We start from the raw sequence: 15325 nt of genomic DNA, 5'->3' as shown, positions 1-15325 counted from the left end.
GTTTGAAACCTGGACAATGCTTACACTGGCAAGAAAACAATATTACGTATTAAAATATTTTACAAAGTGTATTGAGATTGGTGGGAGACATGTATAAAATAATGTTGCTTTCGCTAAAAATTTTCAATTTTTCAGTGGGGTATCCATAATCAGATCACCCTGTATTTTCAAATGTGTGAAAAACCAGGGTGCCTTGAGAAAAAAAAAAACACCAATGCTACTAACAATGCACGGATAATCAAGATCCACTTGCTTGACCTCCACCTGCGTGCAAACACCATGTCTTTTGCCCTGCTAGTGGGGGTAACGCCACACACAGACCACCAAGCTCTACAGCAGCCCCCAACCCAGCACGCGGGCGGGTGCATCGCGTATATCCGTGGGACGCAACATCCGTTACGTACCCACGTGCCCTGCGGGTGACAGCGGGCCGCTTCGCGAGCCGGCGGGCGAGCACACAGGCGACGGACCGCCCACGGACGGGTGCGGCGAAGGAGAGGCCCCCACGGCGGGCGGTCGGGGCGACTGCGAGGGCGCGTGGTGCGGAGACGGGGACATGGACGGCGACGCCGCGGGGCCTGCTGGGCCCATGGCGGCCGCCGCCGCCGCCGCCGCCGCCGCCGCCGCGGCCGCCGCCGCGTTCTGCTGCTGCTGCTGCTGCTGGGCGTGCGGGGAGGGCGGCACGGCGACGTGCGGCGAGTGGGAACGCGACGATGCCGCCGTGACGTGCGGCGAGTGCGGCACGGCCGACAGCGGGCGTGGCGACTGGGAGGACGGGCGTGGGCCGGCGTGCGGGTGCGGCGACGATTGGGTGGTGTGCGTGTGTGGCGACTGGGCCGCCGCCGCCACCGCCGCAGCCGCAGATGCCCCTGCGGACACGGGTCCGGCTCCGGTGCCCGCCGAGCCGGGCAAGCGCGGGGAGAATGGAGACGGGGCGGAGCGGCTCGAGCCAGAGTCGCCCTGCGATGCCGCCACGTCGTCTCCGCACATCGTCAGGTCGTCTATCTTCCCGGAGAGGTCCTGAAATTACACGCACGGAAGAAAAATCAGGCACGTGCGCGGCTTCTGCAATGTTTTCCCGCACCGACAATTAGCACAGTTAGTTGGCTATGTACGGTACGAAAGACGTTCAACGTACATAACAAGCATTTTTTTTTTCCTCTGAAGTATTCAAACTCGTGATGTTAACTCCCAACCTGTACAATGGGATGATATATATGGGATGACACATATGATGTGTCATGTTGTTAGAAGAATTCGGGCGTAATGATGCCATGCGAAGGGCGCACAGGGGAGCGAGCACACAAAGATATTGTGGGTTAGAATCCAGAATTCAGTCACTCACGAATTAAATACTCCAAAAATATAGTTAATGTATGGTTTCAGTCCATTTCCTTGGTAAATACCATAATCAAGCATATTGTGTTGTTCGCAATATTCAGCTGAATCCAAGTCTCAGAAAAAAATCATGGGTTTTTTCATATAAGGTGTTTCCAAGTTTAAATAAAGAGGTCTGCTTAAGCGACTTGCATATTTCAACTCCTAAGGCCGTCTGTGATAAGCAAGTGGTATACACCTCGTTCCAAGAATTCCAAGTAAGAAATTAAGTCTCACGAGCCGAATAAAGCAATACGAAGGATGAGAAGAGCCAAGAGCATTTGCTTTCATTTTAAACTCTCCAAAGTACTTTTTCCAAAAGAGATATTTGACCGAGTTAGTTGGAGGGAAATAAGATATATTTTTTTTAAACCTTAAAAGAACAACTTTTAAACGTCTCCCTTTATTTAAATACGGCTGCACGCTCACAAGTGCAACATTTTTCCTGCCAACGCCACCTTGTGCCATTTAGTATCTGGCAAAGCATCAGAACCAGGAAGCTTTTGTTCCTTGAAGTCGGCAGTCATAGATTATTTATACAGGAAGAATCGAGACCCCTATTCTCCAACGCTGGGTTAAAATTAATGTTCTTTCCACTCGCTGCTTCGCGTGTTTTTTCCCGATTATTTTAATTCTTAGACGGTTATTTTGCGCATTTTTTTTTACAAGCCGACACCATTACGCGTAAAGCAGAAAAACCATGGCCTTGAAGGCACTGCATTTCATTCAAAGTGAGGCAGTGAAAATGAACAACACTTTCTCCCTGTCGGCAGAGTACATGAAACATAAGTTGGAGTCGACTTCGGCCGTGTGTCCAATCAAACGGCTGTGAGCCAACACAGCAACAAAGACTGCAGCAATAGCTACTTTTTATACTTCAGTTTTTATACTTTACCATTGTGACTCATGCCATTTTTGGCTTCTTCAAGGGAACCACAATAATATGCTTATTTGGGTACCAACTGGTCAAGTTTTTTGACACTGCCACAAGCACTAGTATGATATACGTTGAGTATGCAAATGTTTTGGGTACAAAAAATGCTTAGAGTAGACTTACGTACTTACACAAACATATTGCAATATCCTCGTGAGGATGAATTTGACATAACTAATGATAATTTACAGTGGTCTCTTCGTCAATCCACTGCCAGTTGTAGGCCTCCCCAGACCGTGTCAGTTATGAGAGGTGTTTAACCATACTTAGTGTGGGGTTGATAAAGGGTTGGAAGTGCGAATTGTTAGCCATCGCCATGAATCAAACTCAGGTTTGCCAAATTCACAGCGCAGTGTGCAAATCACTTCGCCACCGATCCCCACCAACGTATTCAACAGCCGCTTTCAAGTGTTCAAAAATGCACCAAGCTAGAATATAAAAAAAATATTCCCATTAAGTGGATCAGCCTTTTCACGGGACAACTACCGCCGACTTCCCAGCAAGTGGTGCTCCCATCTTAATGACCCTGACGAGATAATGATGGGCTGAGTCAACCCCAGCTGGGAAGAAAACTTATCGTCTCACGATTGGGAATACTGTAAACTGAAGAGCTTGTCTTACCTAAACCGATTCCTCTTTAAAATGCAATCGTGAAATAATAAAAAGACCTTGCCTCTGAATAATCAAAGGACTCCGATATAAAAGCAGGCTGCAAGTGGGCTTTCAAACCGACGCCACACCTTTCTTCCATGGCACAAAGCTCACACGAGTGGAACTGGGATCCCAGCCAAAACGAGGCATTAGGCCAATCACTGTCACATGACGGCCGCATTAAAGGTAGGAGTTCTCGGCGACGTCTTTTGAACTTTGCGTCGGCGTTATTTTATCAACTTTGGGAGCTGAAAGCACCACGTCGAATCGCACTTTAGTCTTGTCCAAATGCATCATTTTAAGTCTTAAGAAACGGTTCTTTTTTTTCTCAGCCATATTTTAAGTCCGATTCTTGTCACGAAGGCTAACACGTTGTTACCAGCTGCTGCAGTCATGCGGCCGGGATGATTTCGGCTGCCGCCCGGTTTTAAGGGCCATGATATTTAGCTTGAGCGAAGGCGGCAGGGAAACGAGCCCGCCGTGGACTGTTCACACGCCAAGCCTAACTTTTGTTCACTAAAATTTTGCTCTTCTGGACAGTACGAGCTCCTGCAACTATGCGGGTGCCCACTCTTGTGTCAACAGGGCCCCTCCCCTCGCTCCCACCATTACTGCACTCGCTGCCACCAGCGCAATCAAGCAGTAGGGGAATTCTCCTGCATGTGATGGGGCCGCCTGTCTGTCTGCCGCATGATAGACACACGTGGGGGGAAGGGGGGGCCTCGCCACGGCCCAAACGGCAAAAAAATACGAGAAAAAAATAAAAAGGACATCCATCACTTTTGCTTTTCTCACAAGGACCCAATGATTATCGCCACAGGACACGCACGGGTGAACATCGGCCGACAAGGGCTTTTCCCAGTGGCAACCAGAGAGATACCATTTTTTTGCAATTTCAGGACTTGCTTCAATTTCTTGTGTGTGTGGTTTTACAGGTCGTGAACTAGTGCGCGTGTCTGCAGGTATACGTGAAAATAAAAGATTTACATTTGATTGCAGCTGAGGCCACCAACACTTTCTTGAACTGACTACATTGTAATTGTCAAAATGCAAAGACCAGAGTTCAGCTTTAAAGATTTTCAAGGCAAGTGTCGTTATTCCCAGTTAAAACCTATTAATGTCAGGGCAAACACAAATGTGGTGCGGCTGCGAAACATACACACCTCACCACCTTTGTCTCATCAGTGGCCGATCGACTCTTTCAACGAGGACAGACCCAAGGTTGGTTCCAACACCACAGGGAATTAAATCCGATTCAGTGAAATAATACAGGGCGATCCATCTGTAGAATCCCCGCTCGATTCTGATAACCCTCACTTACGTTCTTCTCAAACAGGCAAGCAAAACAGACCGGCTATATTGAACTAAGTATATGGAAAATTATTTTAAAAGATGTACTAAGCGCATTCAGATTGGTGGAAGACGTATCGAGGCTTTCTAATTTTGTTTTCTCTATCGCGTATCCCCATTATTATTTTAGCGAGGTATCTATGCATGGATCACCCTGTAACAACTGGGTGGCTGGGGACTGACTGCAGTAGTCTCGTTAACTGTCATGCCCCCTGCTTCCCACCACACACCCGTACCGGCAGGCTGGGCGGCCGGCTGTGCTGGGCAGGGTCGTCAGGGCCCGGCTTTCCGGGGCCTGCGTTTCCAGCCGCCACGGCACGTGCGTAATTGTCTGGCACGCCGGTCTCCTGCGGCACAATCAGGCACGCACATACAGGCCGGTTACACACCCCGGAATAACACCCACACAGAGCTCCGAATTTGTGGTGGCCGGGCGGCTAAGAAGGTCAAAGGACTCAAACTAGGTGCGGCAAAGATCCTGGGGTTTAAAATCCAGGCAGCCACCTTTGCTTAAAACCGGGTTCTGGAGTGAGCAAAGCTGTTGGCCTCAGCCTGGTTACCAACAGCTGCACAAAAAAACCATCAGATTTTATTTGTTTCTTCTGCGCTAAATTCCAGTTCTACGAGAATTATAAACAATGGTTTTAATCGGCAAGCGCCAAACACAGGGGAGGGCAACGCACTGCCCCCACCCACCACCCCAAAAAGAGAAATCTAAGCGGAACACGGCGCGCGCACGCTAAATTACTTTGCGCGCAGGTGGAAACGGCGTGCACATGTGCACGAGCAATTCTAAAACCACACGTGTGCAGGGGTGTAATTATTATATGGAATTCAGTGAACCCGTTGGGGGCTCTTAAACGTCACGCTCATCCACGCGAATTGCTTACAGCTCTCACGCGCGCTCTAATTTTTGACATTTAACAAAAAATTTTACTCTGCAAACCCATGAAAATCAGCCTCTGCTTCATGGCCATGGTCAAAGGCGTCAAATTAAACTGTACAGTAGTCATTTGTTATTATATTGGAAATATTACATTGCAAATATTTAGATAGTCATTATCCCCTGTGACCAGAAAGGCTCTCCCCCAATTAGTTTGATTGAGAGGGTTTTACTGGAAAAATAACAATTAAAGATTGACAGTCACCCAAACTGGACTTTGAGCACGACAAATAAGAATTGGGTTTAAGGCTGAATGAAGCACACCTTAAGTCAAACCCAGGTTTCCCAGCGATGCGGACCTTGGTGTCCACTGAGCCACACAGGCCACCCCCCAACAGCTATCGTTAAGCGTGGAATTAAACAAAATTAGGCAATGCTGCGCTGACAGTGGTGCACAAGCACAAATGACCAAAAAAACAATATTCGTCAATAACACTGCCTTAAAAGGAAATGTATACAACAGGCAACGTTTCAGGCAATGGCTCTCCTTCACAGCCCATAACAATAAAAGTGAGTTTTCAGAGACATTCCTCGAAAGAAAACCCAATGGGCGTTGCAGCTTGTCAGTTTTGGAGGACGTCCACATGCAAGCGTGTAGAGAAAACTAGTGGTGCAGTATAAAGATAATTTACCCTTGGGGATGGGTTTGTAATAATATCATCTGCAAATGCACAAGCAAACGCGGCACGTGTGCGAGCCCACTCGTGTCCCAGCCACGTCCACAGCAGCAGTGCCAAACAATATTTTTGTGAATGGCATTTTTTCACGGTTAATAATGACCAGAACCAAGACAACGCAAGTGTAAACGCTTGCCAACAAGGTTCAGAGAGAAGAGTCTTAAAAGTAACATACACAAACACACTGCCGTCAGTATAATCCCCACCCCCTTCTTCACACGAAGAAAGTGAAGTTTGTGGTGTGTGCGTATGTGTACACAATGCATTAAGCACAACTGCTTCATTCAGAAGTACTCACCGAGTGATTATTTCGAGTCAGAATGGTCCCGTTTGTTTATTTTCAGTAACTTACCATTTAAAAAGTTGGAATTAGTCATTTTTCATAGGTGGTTGGTTCACAGCAATTTATGTAATGTTACAGTATTTTTTTTGTTGCCAAGAAATATCTTTAATAGGGATGTTGCCACTTGCTTATTATTACGGCTATTAAGGTTTGTCAGAAGCAACATGGCCACAAATCAATAGCTCAACGAAGTGGCTTATCACGTGGAATTGCATCGTGGCCAAATACTCTAAATGCATGTTTCTAAAATGTGGAGGGGAAAAACCAGAGGACCCGGAGAAAAATCCACGCGACCACGGGGAGGACAAACTCCAAATATAGAGCAGGCGTCAGGGTCCTGATCGAACCCACCATCTCCGACATGCCACGAGAAATAATGAACATCTCGCCACCGCGGCACCGAAAGCAATGAATCGCATACATTATAGAGGGCTTACACATGTTAATGTTGTTTGAGAGGATGCTATTTTGGAAGGACGTATTTTTTTATCAACGAAATTTTTTACAAGATGTAAATTTGACAGCCAGTTACAAAATGTGTACAGAGGTTAATTTATCTGCCAGATGCTTTGTTTTTCAGTCACCCAGCCACACATCTCTAACTTGGGCTGCCAATATTCATGAATAAGTACTTCTTCACAACTTAAAATACATGACAAGTTGAGGTTTCAGGTGATGGCATTGCCTTCAGAGCAGACAAAGACAGGTAAATAGGATCATGACTTATAGTTGAACAGAAAATGACAATGTTGTGATTCTGAAAGTACTGAGAAATATAGAAAAATGTAATCAATCCAAAATATGAAGTTCCCTTTACACATTAACGGAATAATTTCTAACAGAATCAAGCGAATATATTGAAAACATTACATATAAGTTAACTTAAAAGCATATCGCATATATTACCCTATATTATTATGCAACCTCCCAAGGTAGAAAGTCTTTCTAAAAACGCCAAATGACAGTGAAGCCAAACGAAAGTGCGAAAAGCCATTCAGACAAACGACCGCAACGGGGGAAAGGAGCCGACATGCGCACACCGAGCGAGAAGGGGCCAGCGCGGGCACACACTCACCGGCTGCAGCTGATATCTCTGGGGGAAGCCCACCGACGGCTGCTGGTTGTAGTGCCCCGGCGGCTGCTGGCTGTAGGCACCGGGGGCGTTGTAGCCTTGTGGGCCGTACTGCACCGAGCCCTGCTGCCCGTACGCCGCCGCTGGATGCTGCGCATTGTAGTGCCCCTGGGGTTGTTGGCCATAGTGTCCTGGCGGCTGCTGGGCGTGCTGGTTGTACGGCGCCGGCGGCTGCTGGTTGTACTGCCCTTGGTGCTGCTGCTGCTGCTGCTGCGTGTTGTAGTGCCCCGTCTGCTGCTGCTGTTGCTGCTGCTGCGTGGCGTACTGCCCTGGAGGCTGCTGACTGTAGTGGGCTGGAGGCATGTGGGGCTGCTGGTTGTATTGGGTGGGTGTCTGCTGGCTGTAGTGGCTCTGCGGGTATGGCTGGTGCTGCTGCTGATTGTAGTGGCTTGGCGGCTGGTTGTAGTAGCCCTGCTGCCGGTGCTGTGGGTTGCCTCCCATGCCCTGCTGGTTGTACTGGGACACCATCTCCTGCAAGGGAAGACACAAAGGGATGTCCACATGTAATTGACCAGCCACCGTTAGAACGACACAGGCCACACCAACAAGATTGCGAGCATAATTCGTTCCGGAAACGTGTTTGCAATCCAAAGCACTCGTATATCAAAGCGAATTTCCCCATAAGAAATAATGGAAACTCAGATGATGCGTTCCACAACCCAAAAATACTGTATTCATATAAAAATGATTAATACAAAATACCTTTTTATATTTTTATAATTTAAATTTAATATAAAGTAATTACATTTAATCGTGGCTGGTGTGAGGGAGACGAGAGAGAGGAGAGGAGGGTTATTGTGTAGGACGACTTTCACTGTCACTCACGGAATCACTGCTATCTGTTGGATCACTGGAATCTTTTTCTGTTTGTGCGATTTTAACAAGGAACCTATCCAATGATATAGTAAACAGTATATGCTCACACGGATGTTGACTATACGAGTGAGGCACGCCGACTGAGACCGAGCATGGGAGACAATTACCCACAATCCCGCAGCGAGAGAGAGAAGAACCATCGGCTCATTTGTGATCACGTGACGTTTGGCAGACAAAGCGTATACGTACTACTCGTATTGCAAGACCTCGCTCGTTTATCAAGTTAAAATGTATTTAAAATTTTTGCTCGTCTTGCAAAACACTCGCAGACCAAGTTGCTCGCAATCCAAGGTTTTACTGCATACCATCATTGGCATCATCTCTTAGTGATATTACGATGCATTGATTCAGACTAAAATCGATTCCTAATCAATCATTCAATTCATATTAATTTAATGTATTTAGCTCATGTCCCCCCGCAGCTACTGGAATTGCCACAAAAAACAAACAAAAAAATTGCTAAAATTCTAAAATTGAATCGCAATTCTAAATCGTGACGATTCAACTAATCGATGGGGATGCGAACGATTATCAACATTTCATCTCCATTGGTGTTCACTGCTTTAACATCGTCATTTGTTCATTTATGAACACCGAATAGCCGCTGAAAGCGAGTAGTAGATTAAAGAAGCGGTGACTAAAAAAATACACGAGGATGACGGTCTACAAAAAAATATTTTGTCATGCGTTCATTAGAGTTTAAATAAATAATTATTGCAGCAGCTGTGCTTGAGGTAAAATAGCACTCAATGTAAACGAGGACAAGTCAGAATTCCTGTCAAAATCTAGACGCCCCCTCAACCGCAGTGGTGAGCAGCGAATTGCATGGCAAGAGAGGCTCCCCCCGCCTCAAAATCACCTTTTAAATTTCAACCATTATCTCGTGAAATCGAATTAGCTGTGACATGGCATCATTTCCCAGACGACGGTCATAGGCGGCCCACAAAAACGAGCAGGGACGAGATACTTCAGGAAAATAAAACGTAGCGCCACAGCAACAAAGCATGATAAATAAATGCTAATGTGGTCGAGATGTGTCGGGAATGTGTAAATGAAGCCAGCATTGCTCCGAGGCGAGGGAGATCCAATTAGGCACAGGTCAATTGCAAAATAGGCTAATTTTTTCAGGACATTAACAACAATCTTCACATTTTGTCGGAGACGCGCGCGCACACAATCATCACCTATTATTATGTAGACTCTGTAGTTAAGTTCTTCCTTCCCCCCCCCCCCTCATTTTCACGCATTAATACAATTATACCGGTGACCTGGCATTATCAAAGCAAAGAGCAATCTGAAAGTTTGCGATGGCGGATACACTGAATGTTTTCAGTGCACGTCTGCCGGATATTGTCTCAAGAGTGGCTTTATTCAGACGACTTGTTTCTGTCTCGGTGAGGAGCCCTTTGGACCTTGCAAGTGTTCAGGAAGGAACGATTTTTGGCAATTTCTCAAATAGTTGTTAATTCTTCACACAATGGTCTACTTGAGTGTCAGGAGGTCATGCAGGTCCACACAAAATTAGCGGAGGGGTTTAGCTCTTTAACAACGGTGCTCCACGGGCAACGGGTTTAGCCAAATGTTCACGATGTACGTTAAGTGGTGAACCTTGAACCGCAAGGCGAGCACAAGCCGATCACTTCGAACGCCTGCTTGCCACGAAAAAACTAAGGTTAATTTAATGGTCCTCCTCCACCTCCCCCTGAAGAATCCTGGTAAAAAAAAAATCTAGACTTTTTTTTTTATAAAGCAGTACTCCCTAATTGGTCACGCAAAACTGATAAAGCCCAAAATTACATGCAGCCAATGCACACCAACATACGTCGACAAACACATAAATATGCAAGAAACGGATTAAGTATGGAAAGGGATACCACTTAAGAGCCCTGCCATTCCTTTGCGCTTGGCTTTTTTTGCTTTAAAAAAAATGCGGCGCTGCCGCTGATAATCGGACGCGATTGGCCGACTATTTTCGCGGAAAAAAAATCCCGGTGAGCCAGGACTCACGGGAAATACTCGAGCAGCCACACAATCGTTCACAAAAAGGTTACACCGCACGGTGGCCCATTTCAGCGTCTTCCCAAAAAGCATTTGCAAAAAAGAGCCAATTCCACAAAAATGTCAAAACATTTAAAGCCAAGCCACCCACCGAAAAGTACTCGATTTACGTGACCTCAAAGGGCCCCCTGAAATGAAAAAGCCTGCTCATACAAGAGACAAGATGTAAATAAATAAAGAACAAACGTGATACAATGCTTATTTTGACTTTTCCGTATGGAAGCGATCCTCAAGCCTGTGCAAGCAATTTCATCTGAATGCATGGGAGGCAATTTCCCCTCATTTTCCAACCATTTCTTTCATAGCCTTTGTCTGCCCGTGCGCCAGGCCTTGCACTCAGAATTCTGCTGGAACTCGGCGGCATTCCGTAACAACTAGCAGAGGTATTGGCTAGACCTCCACCAATGTGGCCAAATCACTCTGAATGAGCCCAATCTTGTCAAGATCTCAGACGCTAAAGATTATTGATCCTGGTTAGTATTCGGATGGGAGACTGTCTCTGGCAATACTAAATGTTGTAGTCTTGGACATGTGAGGTGGTCAAGAGATGGCAGGACAGAACTGTACTCAGAAACTGTGGTTTTACTGACGTTCATTCATATAATTATCCAAGCCTACAAACCAATGCAGGCCACCGCTCAAAAGAAAGACTCTGCAAGGATTGTCCTGGGTAAAGAGCATTATTGCATTCAAAACTCTACCATTTCCTACTGCTCCCTTACCTGCTGGTGAGGGTAGCTCATGGGGTTGCCAGGCCCAGGCGGCCGAGACGGCATGCCCTGGGTCGTCGAGCCGTAGCGGTGTGGACCCCCACCCGGAGGCCCGTACTGGCCCTGCCCCGTGTAGCCAGGGCTTGGGCCACCGTACGCCTGACCCTACACACGCGCGCGCGCCACACGCAGCTTTACCACCGGCCCCCGCTCAATGTCCTGCCAATTTTATCTAACCTCGGGGTGGGCTCTGCAACTCGGGGTGGGGGGGGGGGGTTGGCAAGTGCTTGAAAGATAGGTTTGTTTTTCACAGTTGACGGAGCGAACCCCAAGGCTACCTGGAAAGATAATAATTTGATACGCAAGAAATGTGTTTGAATTGCCCATGACGTGTAATCAAATAGTAACAAGTCAAAAGTATTTCTTGCTTAAATCAGCCAGTCAGTCCATTCCAAGCAAGGCCCAACAAATGGCAAGTAGTGTGTACCACCTGGTTACAGGCCTGAGCCAGTGGTGAAACCACCACATTCCTGCTGTGGTGATAAGTCTAACCATAAAACAACTACTGTGGAATTACCACAAATTCAAAAATATGTTTTTCTCGTATCAAGTAGCCACCCATCAAAAAGCGGTGGAGCAATGGCGCTCAGGTTAGCGCACTGCTCTATGAATTCAGCGAACCAGTTTGATTCCGACTTAAAACTTTCGTGACTGCAGGAATTCATATTCTTGGTTCTTTCGGTAAAGTCACGTAGATAGAAAAATAAAATAAATAAATAGAAATCAAAGCAAAAAAACCACGACGTTTCAATCGCAACAAAAGCGGTCTTCATCAGGCGGAGAGATGACTGCTTGTGTTGCTACTACTATCTACGTGACTTTACCGAAAGAACCAAGGATACAGTTTGATTCCCTTGCCACGGCTAACCTTGGTAGCGTGTAATATCCGAAGCGTTCCTGGGCACCACCCCACCTTCTTCAATCTACATTGACCAGCATGGTGAAGTATGGTCAAATTCCGATGACCACAAGGCATGGGGAGACCTTCATCCAGCAGTGGACCGATAAAAGGCTGTACATTGTGGTGTGAAAGCTTGAGTCAACACCAACCAGAATGAACTTCCTCTTTAACCACTGCACTACCCAAATTAATACATTTATTTGTAATGATGCAAGCTAAATCCAGCACCTACTGAAGTCCACATTAAATTTCGGTCAAAAGTATAAATTCTCATGAGAGCAACTTCCCTGTATCCAAAATCAAGCAGCGTTCCCAACACGCCATGATCATTATCAATATGAACACTGCGTTCATGTGAATGAACCTGTGTGCGTTAAGCAATTCCGGCGTACCTGCGCGTGGTCAGGGAAGGTGCCGGGCGGCTGCTGCCCATTTCCACCTGGGTATGGAGGAGCTCTCTTGGCAACCATGGAGTCCATCACTCCCATCTGCGCACACACATGGAGACAGCACAGAAAACACGCTGTAACAAAGGCCAACCCCGCCAGCTTGGGACGACATCTTCACATGTGCAGCCAAGAGAACCTGCAATAGAGAAGCGTCATACAAAAATATTTAACTTGCGCGTGATTATTAAAGCACACGGTATCGGTACACCTGTGGTGAGATGTTTGTTGAACAGCCTTCAAGGGCACAACTGGGATGCATCTCATTTATGTTTACGTTTCTGCATGCGTGCACACATTTTTTTTTTGTCTCCCCAGCAGGGTCCAAAACGGTCTTGCGGAAGCACGAATGCTTACAACGTGAAATCACAATTTTAACCGTAGTGATGCGATGGGCTTCATTAAACAGCGCCTGACAGCACCACTATCCTGCAATGAGGCTGACATCTCTGGCAGCACTACTGGGATGGGCAGAGCGAGGCACGTTTAACAAGCGCTTGCCGACCACCCCTTTGTGCGGATGAGACGATGCTGTGCCAAGCGCCCAACATCACTCCACAATAAGCCACCCAAGATTAATGAATGAGAATTTACTTAAAATCTTCTAGAAGGCACTCATCTTAAACGGTAATGTGGTGTGGTGGTTATGTTCAGAGCCGCAAGGGGCATCTTGCCTGGGTCAACGGTGTTGAAGGCCAGTGGTTTGCACGACCGTCACTCAACATTCACGTTTAATAAAAACACCATGGTAGTACGCAGAGAGATCGTTGCACACACAAGTACTTTACATGACCACCTATTACGAGGACAGCAAAGACGTAGTGCTCTCATCTTGCCTTCGTCTCCCCAAGCACTAAGGTTGACATACCGCCCATTCTAGTTTGAGGTGACCTACAAGAGGACCATCATTTCTGCTCTACAGATTTAAATGTTGTTTAGCCTCTTGTGCTACGTAGGGGCTCTGCAGATCAACATAGGTCAGCAGAATTGTTCAAAACAAACCAACTGTCGACCAGTTTCAACTTTTTGGTCCCATCCGAGGTCTGGCTGTGTAAATATTGCCGGGTTAGGCAGATGATATCATCAAGGGTAGTAACACTGTAAAAATGAATTATTTCTTTGTTGCACATTCTTGGTATAAACCTGCATTATGTTTTACAATAAAAAAAATTATCTTTGTCTGCTGGCATACTGCCCTTCAAGAAATGTTAACCAGCAGCTTTTGTTTAGATAAGGAAAACTATAAATCGGTTTCAATCCTTTGGGTTTCATCAGCAGTGAGCTTTGTTAAATATTGCTGGTTTGTAATGTCATTGTATGAGGCTCGGATCAAATTCAGACATTAATTGCCGATGGTTTTCTGCATCACCATTATGAACCAAACCTAAGTAACAAGGGAAGCAGTGCAGTAACTTCAAATACTGCTCCCAAGCACTCACAGTCCATGGTCAATCAACTGCTGGGTGAAGGCCACACAAAGTTAGTCAGCATTTCACACAGTTCCTCAATAACCAAAAGCCATCTCACTCCTGAAGCTGAGTTGATCTCATCACTGCATTTCCATATGGTCATCTGCTCCTTCGGCAACCATTCCATATTCTCCTTCGACTGTTTCTTTCAACGGCAATCATCTCTTGATGGCCGATGGAAGAGACATGTCTTGCCTAAGCCCTGTTACTTTTATACAGCACCAATTATGTCTAATTTGCATTTAGTTAATGTGTTCCTCTATTTTATCTCTGTCATTTTCAAGCATTCTTTTCTCCATATTTCTGTGCACTATTCAGATTTCCTTCTGTTTTCTTTTCCAGTAAAATTGCAAAATATTAAAGAAATTAAACGTTTAAAAATTATTCCAGGCACAATGGGCATCACAACAAGTGTAGCATACAGCGTGTTGCCACTTGTGTTCAATAAGAAAAAATAATTGCAAAAACACAACCACGCTTTAACCGGGCTCCAGAATCATCCCTTCGCTCACACCAAAATTATCCACTTCAAATTATGCACATTTTCCCCACACAATATTGGTCAATAGGAGAGCAACTTTCTCTTTGCATCAGTGTCTTGTTATGCCCTTCTCTCTTGGAGCTCTCCCTATCTGTTTGTCCACCTCTGTGTGGCCATTACTCTATATCTCCCAAGTCTCTTTATGCTTCTCTCCCCATCTCAAGTGGGGCCCCAAAGCAACTCCCCCGCCTGGGTCATTGTGCATCCACGTGTGTCCATCACTCAACATTTGCACACTAATGCATTTGTGTCCGCATCTCGTGGTTCCTTTCCACGTCTCTTGCTCAATGGCCAATGTATGTGTGCGTCTCAAAATCTTAGGCCAGCAAAGCCAGAGTTGAGTGCAATCGCGTGATCAACAACAAAATTAACCCCACCGAATGCCCGATTAAGGAACCACACAATAAAAACCGCCGCGCGAGTTTGAGCGGTAGTTTTTGCCGAGAATTTACGAGTGCCTCAATGTGTATAGTAACCACGGCAATGGATATTGGATTTCAAAATGCTTGTCTGTAATTCATCTGACTTGCCCTCCCCTCCTTCCCGCTTGTGCTCTCTCTCTCCCCCCTCCTTCCTGCTCGATCACCATCTCTGAAAGGCCGATTGCTCCAGCCTCTCTCTCTCCCTCCTTCCCCCCCCCCTTTGGCTCCCCTCCCACCTCTCCATCCGTCTAACCCCGTGCCAAGAATGCAGCACCTCTGGAGCCATCCACTACTCCAGCAAAATAATAAGCCGGCGGTCGCCGCGTGGCTAATCTGCATAACTCCAAGGTCGAGTGTTCTGCCGCCCTTCCCCCAACCCCACTGCCCGAAACTTGACAGCCCCGGGGAATCTCAGACACCGCTGGACATTGCACC

The 15325-nt window shown here is 46.4% G+C and overlaps 1 protein-coding gene across 6 annotated transcripts in view; it reads right to left on the bottom strand.

The window, feature by feature from the left end:
• LOC116952962 (uncharacterized) overlaps positions 1-15325 on the bottom strand; it is a 65664-nt gene that overhangs the window by 30046 nt on the left and 20293 nt on the right. For 4 of the 6 annotated variants that reach the window (XM_076074577.1, XM_076074576.1, XM_032972720.2 and 1 more), the window contains exons 2-6: positions 12405-12500; positions 11064-11216; positions 7351-7878; positions 4549-4659; positions 405-1020 (exon numbers count right to left, since the gene is read on the bottom strand). In XM_076074577.1, coding sequence (XP_075930692.1) covers positions 405-1020; positions 4549-4659; positions 7351-7878; positions 11064-11216; positions 12405-12500 — 1504 coding nt within the window. The remainder of the gene's footprint in view (positions 1-404; positions 1021-4548; positions 4660-7350; positions 7879-11063; positions 11217-12404; positions 12501-15325) is intronic. The other 2 variants (XM_076074579.1, XM_076074578.1) reach the window with 2 other exon arrangements.

The sequence above is a fragment of the Petromyzon marinus genome, chromosome 49 (assembly GCF_048934315.1).
Source record: "Petromyzon marinus isolate PM22_M1 ecotype Great Lakes invasive population chromosome 49, UKy_Petmar_22M1.pri1.0, whole genome shotgun sequence".
Lineage (NCBI taxonomy): Eukaryota > Metazoa > Chordata > Hyperoartia > Petromyzontiformes > Petromyzontidae > Petromyzon > Petromyzon marinus.
The sequence above is the reverse complement of the archived record's forward strand: the minus strand, read 5'-3'. Positions and strand labels throughout refer to the sequence as shown.